This window comes from Neophocaena asiaeorientalis, unplaced genomic scaffold (genome assembly GCF_003031525.2).
Source record: "Neophocaena asiaeorientalis asiaeorientalis breed wild unplaced genomic scaffold, Neophocaena_asiaeorientalis_V1.1 scaffold504, whole genome shotgun sequence".
Classification (NCBI taxonomy): Eukaryota; Metazoa; Chordata; class Mammalia; order Artiodactyla; family Phocoenidae; genus Neophocaena; species Neophocaena asiaeorientalis.
In genome coordinates, this window is record NW_020174438.1 from 7,169,647 (window position 1) to 7,191,305 (window position 21,659).

Sequence of the window (21,659 nt, forward strand, 5' to 3'; positions counted from 1 at the left end):
GATGGAATATCTAAGGATGACAGAACACGGAAGACCTAAATTAAGTGCTATTTACTTAATACATACCCTGTCCAAAGTACTAAGGGGGACACAAAGAAATGTGAAATATGGCTTCTATACTAATAACATGTAATATACTGATCCGTATATATGAAATTCAGATTCTCATTTCTGAGGATAACTTACCTTCTAGCCCCATTTATTTTTCATCATCTCTCCATATACTAAATTTCTTCTAGCTGTATAAGCCACCAAACAGGTATCATTTTCCTAATGGAAAACTGAACTCACCCAAGCCTCTGAATATTGCAGTTTGGATGTCTCAAAGCCTCAAACAGAATTCTTACTCCATCATCCTGCAGGTCATTGTTCCCAAGGTCCAGGCTCTTCAGGTTTGGGTTGTTCAAAATAGCAGAAGACAGATCCAGACAACATGCACTAATGAGAACACAGCCCATCAATCTGTGAGAAACAAAAAAGAGAGGTGAGATCTTCAGCTGTGAGGTCTTATTAGTTTATTCCTAGGAGAGATGCCCAGGTATTTGAGCCTTTTCTCTGAGCCTTTTCTATCTATAACCTAGGGTGCACATAGGAAGGTCTAACACTACTAGTAAAAACAGATGAGATTTCTTAATGAGCAGGAAAAAAGCCAGCAGGTAAAACTGCCTTCTCTCACAAATAGGTTGTTTTCTAGTAAGCTTCCCAGATCAAGGGTATAAACACTTATTTCTATCAATACCAAAAAAAAATGGATATAACTTTCCTGAGGAACTCACAAATCTCTATGCCTTCAGTTGCTAATATATTTTTGAGATAAAAATTCTGTCCAGTAATCTAAAAGTCATATTTCTGAAGAAGAAAGAAGCTACATACAAAAAGGTATTTCCTTCAAGTCCTTTGTAGGGCATTCAAGAGCATTCACAATCTGGCCTTGTGTTATCTTTCCATACTTTGTTCCCACCCTATTTTCCAACCATACACTTCCATTTTTCCCCCAAATATATCACATCTATCTGCATTCCCCCCCCCTCTTCTCTCTTCTTTCCTTCTGCTTAGAATATCTGCACATAACAAAATCCTCTTTATCTTTCAAGACTAAAGTAACTCAGTGTCTTCTGTCCCATTCCTTGCTCCTTGGGACTTCTGCCATATCCTTTTAACAACATATGGAACCTATATATAGTTGGCTTTATATTTATTTCCCTGCCGTCTGCACTTTGTGAGTTACCTGAGGACAAGAGCATAACCTCAGAGATAACCTTTAGCCCCCTCAGCATCTAGCTCATATTTGTTGTAAATATGGCTTGAGAGAAGTGGCACCCTGAGAGGCTGTGAGAGTAGCTAAGGAAGTACAAATTGGTCTGTGTGTTTACAGCAATGCTAAGGAGGAAAAGTAGGCTAAGCAAACATCTTGTGTGCATAGGTCACTTAAAAATTATATCTCTGTAGCTGAAATGAAGGCACTGGATTTATTTTTTTAATCTATTTTTTTTAAATACACAGCGTGATCTTTTATTTATTTATTTATTCGGCTGCTCCGGGTCTCAGCTGCAGCATGTGGAATCTTCCATCTTTATTGCAGCATGCAGGATGTTTAGTTGCAGCATGTGGGATCTTTAGCTGTGGCAAGCAAACTCTTAGTTGCAGCATGCATGTGGGATCTAGTTCCCTGACCAGGGGTTGAACCCGGGCCCCTGCACTGGGAGCGTGGAGCCCTAGCCACTGGACTACCTGGGAAGTCCCAAGGCACTGGATTTAATGATAAACACCATGAAGTAAATAATAATTTACTTCATGAATAATAAGTAAAGTAAATAATAAGTAAATAATAATTTACTTCATGAATAATAATCAAGGAAACCAGAGAATCACATTGTAACCCATATCATATACATTTTCCCAGAGGTAGTACAGGTGCTTATTGGATCCAAGAGTTCAATCACCTTAGTGTTTACAGATGTGACAATCAACTATTAAACTCATTTGGAAACTTGGTTATCATGAGTCAGTCCAGTCAGGCCAAACACTTCTGGGTATACCATGGATCATCAGTTTATCATTCTAGAAAAACAATGTTGGGCTTAGACCCTTAATGACTCACCCACGCTACTAGTCCCATGGGAGGCCCTAGTGGGAAAGTGAGATTTCTAAGCGACACTTCTATCTTGCTTCACTCGAGCCACAATATTTACCTAATGAAATATTAAACATCATGCAGCCATTAAAAGAATCAGATAATTGTATGTAAGCATTTAAATGTGTTTCTGAAATACTATCATGTGAAAAGGAAACCTCAAAGTCATGTCTACACAGTAATCACAATTACATATACACATATCATGCACATGTATGTCTACCCACTCCCAGAGCAAGGGAGAACATAATAGGAATAAAAATGGTTGCTGTTTAAGAATGACTGGATGGTTGGATATTTTTAAAAATTTCATTCCCAGTTTCTTTCAAAGTTGACCTAATTATAAACCTGAGTTTAAGAAAGAAAAACTAGTAGAGCACAGTTTCGGCTTCATGGATGTAAGGTAGAAGACACACAGTAGACTCCCTGGAGCACAACCAAGGAAAAAATGAAATGGCTACCGTTCTGCCTGATGTCTCTGGTCCTCCCTACCTGAGGGAATGAGGGAAGTTGACTGTAATTACTGTAGTAATTGTTTTAGAAAAATCTGACGAATAGATTTCCCCAGCTTGTCTCAGGCAGAATGAGAGAGAGGGAATCAGCTGTGTATTCTTTTCTCTGACAAATAACTCTGCTCCCAGCCTTTCTTTCCGCATCTCCCCTGCCCTCACAGTACATAAAGCTACACAAAAGTAAGGTCACAGAACACCTACTCCAGGTCTTGGAGACTGCAGCTTGGATGCCGAAAGACATCACACAGAAGCTTTACTCCATCATCCTGTAGGCAGTTTGACCCCAGATCCAGATGCGTCAGGCTCTTGTTGCGTAGGAGGGAGCTTGAGAGAGATTCACTGCTGGGTGAAGTGAAATGGCAATGCCTCAGCCTGTGGGAAGGACAGTGTAAGGAGAGATGGAATCACTGCTCTACTGCCTAGAGATTTATATCTTTGAAGAGATTTCATGTTACAGTCCCACATTTACTTGACAGCATGCCATGTCAAATGAAATGCCCTCTTCCCCCATTGCCTCTTTGGCTGGCTCACTTGGGATCCTTAGGTTTGCGCCAAACTGGGCTACAAACTGGATTCTTGTTCTTCAGAATCTGTCTTACTATAAATAATATGTTAACTTCCTTACACTGTATATAAATATAGTATCCTACTGCAGAAGTAGCTCTATGGAGCACAGGAGCAGGCAAATGGAGTAGAATGACAGTAACCATAATTAACTAAGGACTTTTCGTACATAATAAAAGTGGCATTTCCAATCAGAAGGGAAAAGATACATTATGCCATAAATGATTTGGGGACAACAGATCTAATATACAGGGGAAAGTAAGTTTAAGCCTTATAACAAAATTAATTTGGAATAATTTAAAATTTAAATGTTAAAAATTACATCATAAAGAATATGCAAAGGATGACATAAGTGGGTTTTCTTTTTAAAAAAGGTATTTCCAATTATGAAAAAACTCCTAGAAGTCTTGAGGAGTCATAATTTGACTACACAAAAGTTGTAAACATCTATATCCTAAAATGACCATAAAGAAAGTTAGAAATACAGCAACGTGCTAGGTAAGTTATTTACGATATATAAAAAATAATAGTAACAATGTATATGTGATATTAATACCATAACATATATAACAGAAAACATCCAGGAGAAAACTGAGCCTTATGAAGAGGCAATTCCTTGAATACTAGAGGCCAAAAACATTCGAAAAGATATTCAACATCAAATCATTTTTAGAGTTATTTTCAACTATCTAATTAATATTGATAAAGAAGCTTATAGATACAAAGTGAAGATATTAGAAATGTAAGCCCCTAAACCGCTGAGGGAATGTACACAATCTATCTGGAGGCAGTTTAACCATATCTGACAAAATAAATGACTCGTCAATTCCATGTCTAGGAAGTTACGTAACAACAACGAACAGTCTAATCACACCATGATCCAGCCATACCACGTAACGCATTCAATGGTTTTTGTTTAATCATATTGATTATATTTACCTGTTTGGAGCCCAGAATATAGAGTTGGATGGGTGGACTTTAGTCCTAAATCCATCATTTTCTTGTAAGCATTATGAAAGCTGCATAACCTTTCTAAGCCTCACATTCCTTACCTGTTCAGTGAGGCACTTAGAACTCAGGTGGCCAATCTGACATCAATAGGTACTTCTGTTCAGGTTAAACAAATTTTGCGCAGGGCCCAGCACAAAGTCAGGACAAAATAAGTGGCGATTATTAATATCATCATCCTCATCATTATCATTAGAGATTCTGGGGAAAAAGCAAGGGACATAATAGGTCCATAATATTTTCCCAGTTTAAATATATTTCAAAATGTGTATTATATCGGAAGGATGACAACTAGCAGACACTCACACAAGGCTCTGTAGAGTGCACTCTGGATGTTTCAAGGCATCACTCATAAGCTTTACTCCGCTATCTCCCAAGACACTGTCCACCAAGCATAAACGTGTCAGCCTTTTATTGCTGATGAGAGCCAAAGAGAGATCCTCACAACCAGCTACCGTGAGCCCACAGCTTTCTAAGCTGAAGGAGAAAGACAGACGGGGAGGGATCGGTCAATTCCCAAAGTGCATCCTTCTCTTCTCCTTCACAGGGAAGTTAGCTGGTACTCACAACCCCTACATCTGTACTACAGAAGCAACCTCATCAAACCTACTTAAATCATGAATTCCACTGCAGCTATGGACAGGGTATGATGAAACAAAACATAAGAGGAGAGAGGATAAGCCTCAAAAACAATGAAAATAAGATGTCAATCATAAAGAGATGTCTACAAGTCAAGTGAAAGAGGAAGGGAGGTAGAAAAAGAAAAGGAGGAGGTCTTGCAGGATTGATGAAGGAGCCAATTAATGTCAGGACCCAAGCAGTTTCCCCATTCAGGTCAGAATTAAGCTACGCAACACTGAACAAAATGAATCTATAGAAAATAGTACAGAAAGACTCACGATAATCTCTCTAGGTTATACTTTGGATGCATTAAGGCCTCGCACAACATCTTCACTCTGTCATCCAAGAGATTATTAGTTGATGGATTCAGAGATAACAAGCTTTGGCTTCTGATGAGAGCCTTAGAGATATTTCGGCAACAAACCGTAGTTAGGTCGCAGGGTTGATTCCAAGCTGGAAAACAATACAGAAAAAAAGAAATGACCACTCCTCAGAGAATAATGATAACCCCCACTCACCCAGCCAGAGGGCGTGGTTTCCCAGTCTGGGATTTGTTCTGAAAATCCAGCTTCCCTACACAGAATGAGAATGATTTAACTAAAGCACAGGGCTCTGATAGAGAGTTAGGGAGGGGAGGGGAGGAAGCTTGTCTCTTCCATCCCCACCTCCCCAGTTCCCCCACGAAATATGTATGCAAGCATTTAAAAATATCTTCAAATTATAATCTTTTTTTAATCTGGGAGAAATTTCCTTTAACTACAACTTGGAAGAAGGTGGACTGGAGGATGGCTGTATCCTTGCATTCTTTGACTTCTGAAACAGAATAGAGGTGGGCAGGAAATCAGACGTAAAAGCTGTGGCAACCACAAAACTGTCTGCCAAGAGCTCATTTCTTCATGGGAGCCAACCTATGTTTTCTGAGGAACCCTGTCCTTAACAGTGAAAACAAGAAGTAAATCAGAAATAAAATAAAATGTTTCTAAAAATAAAGTAAAAGAGGAAGGGAAACAGAAGAAGAAAATAAGAAGTACATGTAGAGCCCCTATTTTCAGAGACTCATACTTAGAGACGACTTGGGCTTTGACCATGGCTGGGACTAATATCAGCTATTTGAAAGAAGAGTCAGGCAGGAGCATTCCTGGAACTTGGAATTGTTCCATTTACTCCCATTAATCAAGGACTTATCAACTTGAGTCCCTTGAGAATTGGTTCTCTACGTCAAAATCAGGGTATAGAGAGGTAGGAACAGGAGAAACTCCCTCCTCAGTCCAGAATTAGACCTCAGTGGATGACCTAGAACATGGCTCAAGGCTGAAAACCTTACCTTGCTTTGAAAAGTTGTTATGGACTGAACTGTTCCCCAAATTTGTATGTTGAAGGCCTACCCCCAGCCCAATGTGACAGTATTTAGAGACAGGGCCTCTAAGGAGGTAGTTAAGGTTAATGAGGTTGTAAGAGTGGACCCCTAATCCAATAGGACTGATGTCCTCATAAGGGGAGGAAGAGACACCAGGAGTGAGCACACGCACAAAAAGGCCATGTGAGGACACAATGAGAAGGTAGCCATCTACAAGCCAGGGAGAGAGGCCTCACCAGAAACCAACCATGCCAGCACCCTGATCTTGACCTTCCAGCTTCCAGAACTGTGAGAAATAAATTTATATTGTTTAAGTCGGTGCTATTCTGGGTATTCTGTTATGGGAGACTGAGCAGATTAATACAAAAGGGTTTATATCAGCAGCCAGGTAGGCAACTAGGGAAACAAGGGAAATCTTATAAACTATGTTTGGATAGAGCTCTTCTAGACAGAAAAGAGACTCCAATATTATAGGACCTGTGGATAAAATATTAAAGCTTAACAGAAAGAAAACATTACACTAAGGGACAGAAAATAAGCACATGTATAAAACCCAGAAAACTAGGAAACAGAAGAAAGCGCTTAGAAACGCTTCCTTTACATTTTAAATGTATAGGAAGACTCTGTGAAACAAGAATACCACATCAGAAGTGGAGCTCAGGGGAATTCCCTAGAGGTCAACTGGTTAGGACTCCACGCTTCCACCGCAAGGGGCACAGGTTCAATCCCTGGTTGGGGAACTAAGATCCTGCATGCCTCAAAAAAAAAAAAAAAAAAAAAAGTCAAAACAAAACAAAACAAAACAAACAATAGAGAACTGAAATCTGAATTTGAAGAAATGAAAAGCAAAATCAATATAAATAAATATGCGAAACTCCCCAAGAAGGAAGGGGGAAAAAGATTTAGAGGACAAAAAATAAGTAAGAGTTATATAGGAACAGAGCTACAACTAATGACTATTAGATGCTCTTAAAAAAGAGAGACAGAGACAGCACGTGCAACAGAGTGAGCCCTGACGTCATTTTAAAAAAACAATTTAAAGAAATCATTTCTGAGGGGAATAAAGAAAGGTTTCCCACAGATCAAAAGTAATAAAATGTAAAAGTAATTTTAAAAAATCCTGAGAACACTAGTGAGAAAGTCTGGGAAGGTGGGAGGGAGTTAAGGGGTTGAAGTGTCAGGTTATCCTTAGACTTCTCTTTAGAACACTAGAAAAAAGTAATGTAACAAAGTCAAAGTGTGAAGAACACAGTGGAGGCCTAAGACCAAGACACACGTCATTCATCTGTGAAGACAGTCAAAGGACATAAAGGAAGTCTTAAAATGTATCATTCAGACACACTGCATGAAAACGTTAGTTGAAAATTGTACCACCCAATCATGCAATGAATCAAAACTAAGATTTTATACAGTGGGAAAGGTGAGTTTAAGAAAACAAAACCAAAAACTAGCAGTATACACTGATTAAAAATTAAGTGTACAGAATTGAGTCTAAATAATTGTATTCATGTGTTGCCATGATAAAAAGTCAGAAAAGTTTCGAAAGAGTTCAAAGGGTAAAATATTTAGCCCCTGTAATCCTAGATTAAACGAACATACTGGAAATTGTATGATCGAGGTATACTAAATGTACTGCCTTACATAAGGGTATTTTAAATGCTCTAATCCTTTTGAATTTGATCAAGATATATTTGGTGGGGGGAACCCTGAAGAGTAATAACTAATAATCATCAATTAAAAACAGGCACTATAACTTGCAAATGTTCCAACATACCTGGACACAAAACAAAAATGAAACAAAATGTAGCTCATTTGTGAATCAAGAAATAGAAGTGGTACTGAAAACATTAAAAAATGCTTCTAACTGGAGATATAAACAGTACATGCCCCCGAATCCCTTTGTTCATAATCTATTTTGCTCTTATCCTTTCCATATTATAAGTTTGAGCTTCTCAAACTCTCTTCTTTTCTTCGTGCCAATTAATAGAACTTCAGCTATGGACCTCCTAATGCTTTATGAATGAAATCTCAGCCTCATGAAAAGAAAATGTTCCCTCTTTCCCTTGCATCTGCAAAGAAAAGCAGATGGTATTACAAGTCAGAAAATATTTTGTAAGAACATTTTTGCTGTGTTTTATTTTATCATAACAAAGGAATCTTACAAGATACCTGGACCTTAGAAATTGTTGCTATGTCTTGTGAAAACAACCCTTAAGTGCTTTTAAGTCTGTAATTTTGATTGTCTTATATAAAAATGTGTCTCTCTTGCAATATTCAAATTGATATTTTGGAATTCCTACATGTTACAAATATTGAAAGAATTTTGTTAAAGCAGAAATAAAGATCATCAGTACTCTCCTCTCACATGCATTAAGGTAATAAAAAATATATATAATTCTTCCTTTCCTAGAGTTTGAAGGTCCAGTCTCATTTATATTAATACGTAACATCAATCACCAGTGACTCAGTCAAAAGGGAAGATGAAAGCTGAGGTTTGTGGCTCCATACTTATCCCTAAATATGAACCAGCGAAACGGAGGAGATACATTAACTTACTTTTGGGTCCTATTGGAGAACCAGCCCTATAATCTCTTAATATTGCTACTAAAACGAGGCCCTGGGCTGAACATTTCCAAAGCCCCTTCAAAGTAAGCACATTATAATGATTATTTTTTTGTTGTTCTTATTGATTGATTTTATTGTTCTTATTATATTCAGAACAGCTGTCTGAATATATTTTTCTTTTCTAAAAATGCCTGCTGCTTAATTTTCAGGTTGCCCAAGAACTTCTTGTTGTTGAGTGTGAGATTATTTTTCTGATATGAACTAGACATTGAGATATGGCAGAATGGAGTTGTTGCTAAAGCAGTATGGTTGCAGAAGTTATGTGTTCCCCACATATGGGCCGAATGCACCACAGGTGCCAGAGGAATGGTGCTCACAAGAGAAAGAGCTTTTACATTAGTAAGACAGGCTTCATGGGCCTGTTCTAAAGCAAGGTAAATCATTAGATAAATCAATGTGGTCTAAAATTTGAGACCTAAAATGGCTATGGGACTTCTCCCTGATTTTACTAAAGTGAGAAATAAAAATGCACACGTTTTCTTAGATCACATAAGGCTTTGTATTTCTTTAACAATAAGTCTAAACTAAAGAATTTCCTAAATCTCTTACAGTTCCCTTATAGGTCAAATAATCATTACTTATGTTAATATTTATTGTTTGTTTTTTTAAAAACATCTTTAATGGAGTATAATTGCTTTACAATGATGTGTTAGTTTCTGCTTTATAATTATGTTAATATTTAAAATAATATAAATATAAATCTGGGTGTATAATTTAAATGAGTTAAATAACTAACATCTTTATAAATTAGGATCTTATAAATCTTGGAATGAGACAATATTACAAACACTATATTATCTGGGTCAAGCTTGAGATATAATACTGTTTTGCTAAATTCTTGGTTACTAACAGTGGCTATACTCTCCTTAATGTTAACTTGAATATATTTTCTAAACTTACTGATTTTGGAAACTTGGAATAATGTAATATTTTAAAAATTAGTAATTTGGGGCTTCCCTGGTGGCACAGTGGTTGAAAGTCCACCTGCCAATGCAGGGGACACGGGTTCGTGCCCCGGTCCAGGAAGATCCCACATGCCGCTGAGCGGCTGGGCCCATGAGCCATGGCCACTGAGCATGCGCATCCGGAGCCTGCGCTCCGCAACGGGAGAGGCCACAACAGCGAGAGGCCCGTGCATCGCAAAAAAAAAAAAATTAGTAATTTGTGTTTATCTAAAGACATCTAAAGAAATTAAACTTCAAAGAGAGAAAATAAATTACATTCTTGCAACAATCTGTTACCATTTTTTCTTCATACTATTCAAATTAAAATAGCAAAATCAATGTATTGTCTTATATCCCATGTTATTTACGTTTAAAAAGTTAGGGCTTAAACATTTAAACCAGGGGTCCCCAACCCCTGGGCCATGGACTGGTACTGGTCCGTGGCCTGTTAGGAACCAGGATGCAGAGCAGGAGGTGAGCGGCAGGTGGGCAAGCGAGCGAAGCTTCAGCTATATTTACAGCCGCTCCCCATCTCTCGTATTACCGCCTGAGCTCCGCCTCCTGTCAGATCAGCTGCGGCATTAGATTCTCATGGGAGCGCGAACCCTACTGTGAACTGCACATGCGAGGGATCTGGGTTTCAAGCTCCTTATGAGAATCTAATGTTTGATGATCTGAGGTGTGGCAACCCTGAGGTAGGGCAACCCGTACCAGCAGAAATTTACCTATGTTTTTTACCTATGTTTTTTTACAAGCTGTGAGTTTTGTCGTCACCAATAAGGACGACTCAGGGAGCTTCACTTTTCTCAGCAAACTACTCATGAGGAAGGACACGGGGTGTACCTGGGTCCAGTCTGTACACAGCACACACTCAGTTTCCTCAAAGGCAAAGTTCAGTTCATCAAAACTATCAGTAATAAAAAGGTGACTACTCGGCTGGGACAGAATCCTTTCAATGGGGCCTTCTGTGCGGGGCCAGTCCTTTGATATCATTTGAGCAAAGCTTCTCTCTCTCAACTGGTTCATTTCTCTTGCATTGAGATAAAAAACATAGGTAAATTTCTGCTGGTGGGGGCTGCCCTGTGCCCAGTCTAACATCACCATTCTCACCAAGGTTGTCCTCACAACTCCAGCAGCCCCCTGAAGGATCACGGTCTGTGGCTGCTCACCTGTTCTGACATCCTCATCAAACAAACGTTCCAACAGTTCTCGGCCTTCCTGAGCAATTTCATGGCAGAAGTTTTCAGATTCTCCAAGCAAATGGTTCTTATCTAACATGATGCAAAATTTTTCCCTTATTTGAACTCTGTATTCTGCTCCGCCACCTAAATCAGTTAGAAGGGAGCCAGAAGATACACATGATCAGAATTAATTCTATGATTTTCAATCTTAAGAATATTGCACTTAGAGTAGGACCAAGAAGTGATACATGCTGAAATCAAAGTACAGCTGGTTTAAATGAGAAAAGAATGTAAATAAAACAAAAATATTCTTGTAGGTTTAAAACCCACATTATAAACTGAAAAAACAGAACCCACAATGCAGAAATTAATGATGGAAAATAAAAATTAGATTCGTTCCAGAAATACTTTTTTTCTTCCCTGTACTTCTATTCTACAGAGAAAAAAGAGGATATATGTGGAGAACAGAGCCATCATCCAGATAAAAGGAGAACACAGGCAACAATTAACAATAATACCCAGATAGGAACTGAACACAGATCTGAATCTACAGATCAAAATCATCCACTTTATACAGATAAACCATTAGTGGACATGAACAGTTGCAGACATTCTCCCCAAGGAGCAAGACGGCTAAGCCCCACATCGAGCTTCCCACCCTTGGGGTCCTGCACTGGGAAGATGAGCCCACAGAACGTTTGGCTTCGAAGGCAGCAGGGCTTACTTTCAGGAGAGCCACAGGGCTGTAGGAAACACGACTCTGCTCTTAAAGGGCACATACAAAATCTCACATGTTGAGACCCAGAGTAAAAGCAGTAATTTGAAAGGAGCTCGGGTAAGACCTAGTATCTGATCTTGGAAAGCCTCCCAGAGAGGCAGGAGGCAACTGGGACTCACCCATGGGACACAGACACTGATGGCAGCTGTTTGGGGAGTTCCTTCTACCACGAGGACACTGGTGCTGCCAAGAGCCATTTTGGAGTCCTTCCCCTAGCTCATTAGCACCAGGACCCAGCCCTGCCCACCAGCTGGTTGGCACCAGTCCTGGGGCACTCCAGATCAAGCAGCAACCACATAGGGACACAGCTTCACCCACCAGCAAGCCAATAGAAGCCGTAGGCCCCCCTGAGCATCCCAGCTGGCCCAGGACCCATCCCCCAGACCCCCACCAGTGGGAAGACACCAGTCCCTAGACCCTGCCTACCAGCGGGTGGACACACCAGCTCCAAGATATCTTAGGCCCCTCAGCCAGCATCCCTGGTATCCAGCCTCAACCACCAGTGGGCCAGCACTGGCCCCAGAACCTGCCCTCATCTACCAGCTCTAGGACCCCCAGGCCACAGCCAGCCACCCCAAACCTGGCTCTGCCCATTAGTGGGTCAATACTAGCCCTGGAACCCCTCAGAGCTCCACAGCCAGTCACCTCTGGACCTGGCTCCACCCAGGGGTGCCAGGACAGACTGGTCCAGTCCTGGCACCCCTGTACTCCCAAAGCCAGCCACCTTGTGATCCGGCCCCGCTGACCAACAGGTCAGCCCAGACTGTGCAGCCAGTCACACCACGCCCCAACCCCACCCAATAGCAGGTCATCACCAGCTCTGGGAACCCTGGGCCTGCAGCCGGCCACCCATGGCCCAGCCCCACTCACCAGCGGGACAGCACCAGGACAGGGACCCCCCAGGCCATGCAGCCAGCTGCTCCAGGACCAGCTCCACCAGCAGCCAGCAGCCTCTGCACTAGGCAGGACCTAGCAACCAGGCCAGGGGCCAGCCGTGCCTACCTGTGTGTCCACAGTAGGCATGTGGCCTGTTGTAGCCCTGCCACAACAGAAGGGCCCATGCAGCCCAGAGAGGAGTCACCACTAGAGCATATAACTCTGTTGACCAGAGGGAAGTGTGCTACTGGGCCTCAGGTCAGCTCCTAAATAAGGCCACTTCCCCAAGATTAGGACTGACCTACCTAATACATAGAAACAGACACAGAAACAACTACAAGAAAAAAACTAAAAAACACATACACATGAAGGCTAAACAATATGCTACTAAACAACTAATGGGTCAATGAAGAAGTCAAAGGGGAAATAAAAAAATACCTAGAGACAAACGAAAATGAAACCACGATGATCTAAAACCTATGGGATGCAGCAAAAGCAGTTCTAAGAGGGAAGTTTCTAGCAATACAGTCTTAACTCAGGAAATAAGAAAAATCACAAATAAACAACCTAACCTCACACCTAAAGCAACTAGAGAAAGAAGAACAAACAAAACCCAAAGTTAGTAGAAGGAAAGAAATCATAAAGATCAGAGCAGAAATAAATGAAATAGAAATGAAGAAAACAATAGCAAAGATCAATGAAACTAAAAGCTGGTTCTTTGAAAAGATAAATAGAATTGATAAACTTTTAGCCAGACTCATCAAAAAAAACAGGGAGAGGGCTCAAATCAATAAAATTAGAAATGAAAAAGGAGAAGTTAACAATGGACACTGCAGAAATACAAAGAATAAGAGACTACCACGAGCAACTATATGCCAATAAAATGGACAATCTGGAAGAAATGGACAAATTCTTAGAAAGGTACAATCTCCCAAGACTGAACCAGGAATAAATAGAAAATATGAACAGACCAATTGCAAGTACTGAAATTGAAACTGTGATAAAAAACTCCCAACAAACAGAAGTTCAGGACCAGATAGCTTCATAGGAGAATTCTATCAAACATTTAGAAAAGAGTTAACACCTATCCTTCTGAAATTATTCCAAAAAATTGCAGAGGAAGGAATACTCCCAAACTCATTCTATGAGGCCACAATCACCCTCTTACCAAAACCAGACGAAGATATCACAAAAAAAGAGAATTACAGGCCAATATCACTGATGAACACAGACACAAAAATCCTCAACAAAACACTAGCAATCCAAATTCAACAATACATTAAAAGGATCATACACCATGATCAAGTGGGATTTATCCCCAAGGAGAGTTCAGTATCTGCAAATCAATCAATGTGATTCACCACATTAACAAATTAAATAATAAAAATCATACGATCACTTCAATAGATGCCGAAAAAGCTTCTGACAAAATTCACATCCATTTAGGATAAAAACTCTCCAGAAAGTGGAGGTGACCGTACTACCCAAGGCAACCTACGGATTCAATGCAATCCCAATCAAAATACCAAGGGCATTTTTCACTGAACCAGAACAATCTAAAATTTGTATGGAAACACAAATGACCCCAAATAGCAAAAACAATCTTGAAAAAGAAAAACAAAGCTGGAGGTATCACAATCCCTGACTTAAGACTATACTACAGTAATCAAACAGTATGGTACTAACACAGAAACAGACACAGAACAATGGAACAGAAAAGAGAGCCCAGAAATGAACCCATACTTATATGGTCAATTAATCTACAACAAAGGAAATATGAATATATAATTGAGAAAAGAGAGCCTATTCAATAAATTGTGTTGGGAAAAGTAGACAGCTGACATGCAAAAGACTACTTTGTCACACCATATACAAAAATAAACTCAAAATGGATTAAAGACTTAAATGCAATGCAAGCAACCTAAGTGTCCATCGACAAAGGAATGGATAAAGAAGGTGTGGTACATATATACAATGGAATATTACTCAGCCATAAAAAAGAATGAAACAATGTCATTTGCAGCAACATGGATGGACCTAGAGATTGCCATACTGAGTGAAGTAAGTCAGACACAGAAAAACAAATATTATATGATATCGCTTATATGTGGAATCTAAAAAAATGGTACAGATGAACTTATTTATAAAACAGAAATAGAGTCACAGATGTAGAAAACAAACTCATGGTTACCGGGGGGAAAGGGTGGGGGAGGATTAAATTGGAAGATTGGGATTGACATATACACACTACTGTATATAAAATAGAAAACTAATAAGGACCTACTGTAGAGCACAGGGAACTCAACCTATATGGGAAAAGAATCTAAAACAGAGTGGATATAGGTATATGTATAACTGAATCACTTTGCTGTACAATAGAAACACAACATTTTAAATCAACTATACTCCAATAAAAATTTTTTTAAAAAGACTTAAGTGTTAAGACCTAAAACCATAAAACTTCTGGAAGAAAACATAGGCAGTGTGCTCTTTGACACTGGTCTTAGCAATATTATTTTGGATATGCCTCCTCAGACAAGGGAAATGAAAGCACAAGTAAACAAATAGGACTACATCGAACTAAAAAGCTTTTTTTTTTAAAAAGGTTTTGCATTTGAGGGTATTATGCTAAGAGAAATAAGTCACACAGAGAAAGATATAATATCACTTATATGTGGAATCTAAAAAAATGCAACAAACTAATGAATATAACAAAAAAGAAGCAGACTGACAGATATAGAGAACAAACTAATGGTTACCAGTTGGGGGGGAGGGGCACTATAGGGGTATGGGATTAAGAGGTAAAAACTATTACATACAAAATAAGCTACAAGGATATATTGTACAACACAGGGAATACAGCCAATATTTTATAATAACAATAAATGGACTTTTAAAAATTATGATTCTTATATTGTACACCTGTGACATATAATATTGTACATCAACTATACTTCAATAAATAAATAAATAAAAAGCTTTTGCACGGTGAAACTATCAACAAAACAAAAAGGCCATCTACTGAATGGGAGAAGATATTTCCAAATACTATATCCATTAATGTGTTAATATCCAAACTATACAAAGAGCTCATACAACACAACATTAAAAAAAAGCCCTGGTGGCACAGTGGTTAAGAATCCGCCTGCCAATTCAGGGGACATGGGCTCGAGCCCTGGTCCGGGAAGATCCCACATGCCGTGGAGCAACTAAGCCCGTGCACCGCAACTACTGAGCCTGTGCTCTAGAGCCCACGAGCCACAACTACTGAGCCCGAGTGCCACAAGTACTGAAGCCCACGCGCCTAGAGCCCATGCTCTGCAACAAGAGAAGCCACCTAATGAGAAGCCCGTGCACTGCGACGAAGAGTAGCCCCTCTCGCCACAACTAGAGAAAAGCCCACGTGCAGCAACAAAGACCTGATGCAGCAAAATAAATAAATTTATTAAAAAAAAAACCCTATTGAAAAATGGGCAGAGGTCCTAAATAGACATTTTTTCAAAGATGACTTCAGATGGGCAACAGCACATGAAAAGATTCTCAACATCACTAGTCATCAGAAAAATACAAATCAAAATCACAATAAGATATCACCCCACATCTGTCACAATGGCTATTATCAAAAAGACAACAAATGACAGGTGTTGGCGAGGATACGGAGAAAATGGAACCCTCAGGCACTGCTGGTGGGAATGTAAGTTGGTACAGCCAGTATGGAAAACAGTAAGAAGGTTCCTCAAAAAATTGAAAACAGAACTACCATACGATACAGTAATTCTACTCCTGGGTATTTAGCCAAAGAAAATGAAAACACTAATTCAAAAAGATATATGCACCCTTATGTTTACTGTAGCATTATTTACAATAGCCAAGATATGGAAGCAACCTAAGTGCCCTTCAACAGATGAACAGATAAAGAAACTGTGGTATATATACACAATGGAATATTAGCCATAAAAAGGAACGAAATCTTGCCATTTGTGACAACATGGGTGGACCTAGAGGGTGTTATGCTAAGTGAAGTAAGTCAGACAGAGAAAGACAAATACTGTACAAGTTCACTTATATGTGGAATCTAAAAAACAAATGAAAAAATATAATGAAACAGAAACAGAGTCATAGATATGGAGAAAAACAGGTGGTTGCCAGAGGGGTGGGAGATGGGAGGAATTTAGAAATAGGTGAGGGAGAGGTACAAACTAAAAAAGAAAAAGAAAGAAAGAAATGAGCATTGAAGCATAGCCTGAAGAATATTTTAAAGAAAAGAAAAGAAATTCCCAAGTGTCCAAGTAGAATGAAAATATAGTTACATCTTTTCCTAGTTCAGTCTGATTCCTTCTTTAGAGCTCAATTTAAATGTCACTATCTCTGGGAAGACTTCTCTGAACTCCAAAGACAGATAGTTCTCTCTTTTGTACATTCTCAGAACACAGTATATTTTCCATTCACAGCACATATCTCAAGCTGGAATTACTTTAGTTTTTAAAGCATATAATTCTTTTCTTTGTTCTACTAGGGCATTCAGTGCAAACATCTAACAAAGTTCATATCCCACTAAATTATGCTTAGTTCTCCCCCAGGGGAAGGTATGGTATTAGAAGTCAGACACTCTTTCTTTTTATGATATAATATCATACAGTGCTGTACTTTTAAAAAATTGGGATTATAAGGATGATCTTTACTATCTTCATTATACTTTTATCTATCTTCCAAATTTTCCAAAGTAAATTATGGAGGTAGAACCTTGGCTTCCTAAATTTATGGTCAGTTATACCACAAAAATAAGCTTCCTTATATTGTATCAGAAATTAAGGTCCAAGCAGGAACTTGTCTTCAAAATCATTTAATACAATAATAAATTTTTATTTATTAGTGCTTAGAATAAAATAGGTTCTCAATTATTTCTTGAATGAAATAATGTAGCCCATTAGAAAGCAGCATAGCTGAGCTAAGCTGGTCCAGTTTTCTTTGTATTATAATTCATTTATATAACCTAGAATTCAGCCATATAGAATTCAAAACAAAGTAGGGGGACTGGAAATGGTATTGAACTAAGACTGAGAAAACCTGGTCCTAGAAATAACATTTTACTCAGACTAGTTGTCACCATCCTGGAACTCAATTACAGCATCATTACTTTTTAAAAAAAATTTAATTTAATTAATTTATTTTTTACACAGCAGGTTCTTATTAGTTATCTATTTTATACACATCAGTGTATACATGTCAATCCCAATAGCCCAATTCATCATACCACCACCACCACCCCCTACCACTTTCCCCCCTTGGTGTCCATATGTCTGTTCTCTACATCTGTGTCTCTATTTCTGCCTTGCAAACCGGTTCATCTGTGCCATTTTTCTAGATTCCACATATATGTGTTAATATACGATATTTGTTTTTCTCTTTCTGACTTACTTCACTCTGTACGATAGTCTCTAGATCCATCCACGTCTTTACAAATGACCCAATTTTGTTCCTTTTTATGGCTGAGTAATATTCCATTGTATATATGTACCACATCTTCTTTATCCATTCGTCTGTTGATGGGCATTTAGGTTGCTTCCATGACCTGGCTATTGTTAATAGTGCTGCAATGAACACTGGGGTGCGTGTGTCTTTTTGAATTATGGTTTTCTCTGGGTGTATGCCCAGCAGTGGGATTGCTCTGTCATATGGTAATTTTATTTTTAGTTCGTTAAGGAACCTCCATACTGTTCTCCATAGTGGCTGTATCAATTTACACTCCCACCAACAGTGCAAGAGGGTTCCCTTTTCTCCACACCCTCTCCAGCATTTGTTGTTTGTAGATTTTCTGATGATGCCCATTCTAACAGGTGTGAGGTAATACCTCACTGTAGTTTTGATTTGCATTAATTTAATCTGATTTGATTTGCTCTAATAATTAATGATGCTGAGCAGCTTTTCACGTGCTTCTTGGCCATCTGTATGTCTTCTTTGGAGAAATGTCTATTTAGGTATTCTGCCCATTTTTTGATTGGGTTGTTTGTTTTTTTAATATCAAGCTGCATGAGCTGCTTATATAAAGATTTTTCTTTTGATGTGGACCATTTTTAAAGTTTTTACTGAATTTGTTACAATATTGCTTCTGTGTTATGTTTTGTTTTTTTTGTCCCCAAGGCATGTGGGATCTTAGCTGCCCGACCAGCGATCAGACCCATACCTGCTGTATTGGAAGGCAAAGTCTTAGGGACTACCAGGGAAGTCCCTACAGCATCATTTCTAATGGAAGAGAGGAGACGCAAAAAGCCAAATACTGCCAGCTCAGGGACTCTTCAGTCTATAAAACAAGATATCAAGATACCTTTGTTCATCACACTGTCAATTTTTGACTGGCCATTTCCAAATACTGCTCTTTTGAGGCTCTGAATTAACATGGTTCTGTTTCTGACTTTGTCCAGAGAGCCAGTTTTGTCAACTCTTTTTGAACAATAATCACAGAACAGGTAGGATATTGCAAGAAGTTAACAAGGGTTGAACAAAGGTCCCCTGGGAGATAACTTTCCCCCATGATGCTTCAAAAGCACAAACCTCCCAAATCTGACAAAAAGCCCATCTACTTACCCAGCACTGCTTCCTGATCACCTTGTACCTCTCTGGCCCCAGTGTCCTCTGGTGTCAGTCTGGGCTGTCCCTGCAACAGGTTCCAAAAGGATCGTGAGATTTACCAAAAACAAGTAGAATTTGGTGATGGCCAGAACAGGGGCCAGAATTTTCCTCAGTGTCCAATTCTATGATCATCTGGGTTTAAGAAACTAGAGCCAACAAAGCCTCAGACTCCACCAGCTCAGCTGAGGGTGAAGTGATGTGGTGTGAACAACACTGAAGCATGATCCTCTTGCCACGCTTCCCACCCTGTAACTCTAAGGCAAGTAGTCTAGTCTAAGCCTAAGTTTCCTCGACTGTACTGACCTCACAAGGATATGGTGAGGCTCAAAAGAAATAATGGGGTTTCCCTGGTGGCACAGTGGTTGAGAATCCGCCTGCCGATGCAGGGGACACGGGTTTGTGCCCCGGTCCGGGAAGATCCCACATGCCGCGGAGCGGCCGGGCCCGTGAGCCATGGCCGCTGAGCCTGTGCGTCCGGAGCCTGTGCTCCGCAACGGGAGAGGCCACAACAGTGAGAGGCCCGCGTACTTCAAAAAAAAAAAAGAAATAATGGATATACATTTTGGAGCTCTAAAGCCTTGTATACGAATAAGGAATTTTAGATGTCTACAGAATTTCACACTGGGAATGACTAAAACTACTGTTTTGCCTCATGTCCCTTAATAATTTTTTGCCCATTCCTCATATTTCAGCAAAGATTCAAGGTCATATTTGAGTGTCCTCAAAATTTAGGCCAACCTATGACTTTATTTGTAGTTTAGGCAAAGGGGCACTAGATGGGGCAATTCTTTTCACTCAATTCCTTTAATCATTCTAATTGGTACAAGATGGATGAATTACCCCCAATTAAGGAGCCAGGCTGAATAACAGTACTCAGAACCCTCCAGCCTGTTTAGTGTTCCTCAAACGATCCAACGTACTTGAGCACCATGGAGCCTGTGTCCCACAGAATGGTTTAATCCCCAAGTCCCTCTCATAGAACCAATGGGCTCCAGGAACCACTTCCTTCTTTCCACCGGTAGAAGTGTGTCCAGCATCACTCACAGTTGATCTCTGCGTTTGCTCTCTCACACAGATCCTTCAGGTTCATCTTGCCAAAGGTTTTGAGAGCCACCCCCCAGGCCTGCTCTCCTGGATGGTACTTGCTCATCAAGTTAGCCAAATCCTCCCGCTTGGCCTTCTTCACTTCAGACCAGGGTATCCTGCAGGATCCAGGTTCCGTGGTCTCATTCCTTAGGAGTGACTTGAATCTATTTAATTCCTCTTTGTTTAGCTCCTCCAAATACAGTAGCAGCCCCAAATCAGAAAAGAAGGAGGAAGATGACAAATCTGTCATCTTGTCCAGGGATCACTATTCAAGCTTCAGTGGGGAAAAAATAATCAAAAGAATGTGGAATAAATGGGGCCTATGGAAAAGTAAGTTTAGAAAATGAAATACCTCTAAAAACATATATTAATTCAACAAACCTGTATTGAAGCCTACTGTATCAGGCTCAGTACTGACTTCCTGTCCACTGTAATACATTTTCGATCATAAAAACATTCTTCTAATATAGACCAATCTATGATTCTTCCACCTTCCCAAGAGTTACTCCCAGTCCCACACTTATGAGCTGTAAGAAATAAAGAAAGGCAATTCATCTCTCATTACTCTTCTGCAAAGCAAGGATATCAGAACCAATCTCAGAGGACTGTGGTATGGATTAAATAAGGGAGAGTTCCTATATCAACTGGCTCAGAACAGGCCCCTACTAAGTATTGGCAAATTTCTTCATTCTCTCTCTCCCCCACCAACACCCAACATACATCTCAGCCTATAAAACGTTGTTATTGTACCCCCATCATTACTCTTGAAGCTCATGTGTCACCATTGGCATATATCACCATTTACCTCTTGTCATGTCATCTCTGGTCACAAATCCATACTAGTCCCTGAAGATCTGCATTCTTAGCTCACAAGCTACTTTCACATCCACTCCCCAACACCACAATTATTCTGGGTGAGCTGAGAGTTAAAGCCCTTCCCAAACAGCATTCTCGCCCACCTCAACACCCATGACCTCATTCCACTCTAGCATTTCACTCTGATGCTCTCACTTATACTTTATCATCAGCAGCTACCCAAACTCTGCAGAGTCCCTTAAATTAATTAAACTCTTAAACTAATACCTTCCAGTTAATAGAGCAGTTTCATGCCTTCACTCCCATGGTGACTGTTCTTCAAATGCTATCAAATCCTAGTCTTTTGAGCCCTCTGTTTTCCTCTTATTTATCAGCCATCTTAAGAGCCTTATTCAATTTCTTATTTAGCACGGGTACTGCAATCATTTAAACCATATCTTCAAGTTCCTCGTCTCCTCTTCAGTGATTTGCCTAAAGAGACAGAGCTAGTAAGTGGTACAGCTAGAACTCAACCTAGATCTTTCTCC

At 39.6% G+C, this 21,659-nt stretch overlaps 1 protein-coding gene across 1 annotated transcript; it reads right to left on the bottom strand.

Annotated features, from left to right (window-relative positions):
* Positions 1-287: 287 nt before the first annotated feature.
* On the bottom strand, positions 288-20,566 carry NLRP14 (NLR family pyrin domain containing 14). Its single transcript, XM_024756979.1, is given in 8 exon segments — positions 288-462; positions 2,848-3,018; positions 4,525-4,695; positions 5,118-5,292; positions 10,518-11,090; positions 19,186-19,241; positions 19,243-19,255; positions 20,275-20,566. Coding segments are annotated over 8 exon segments (1,626 nt in total).
* Between the last annotated feature and the right edge of the window lie 1,093 nt (positions 20,567-21,659).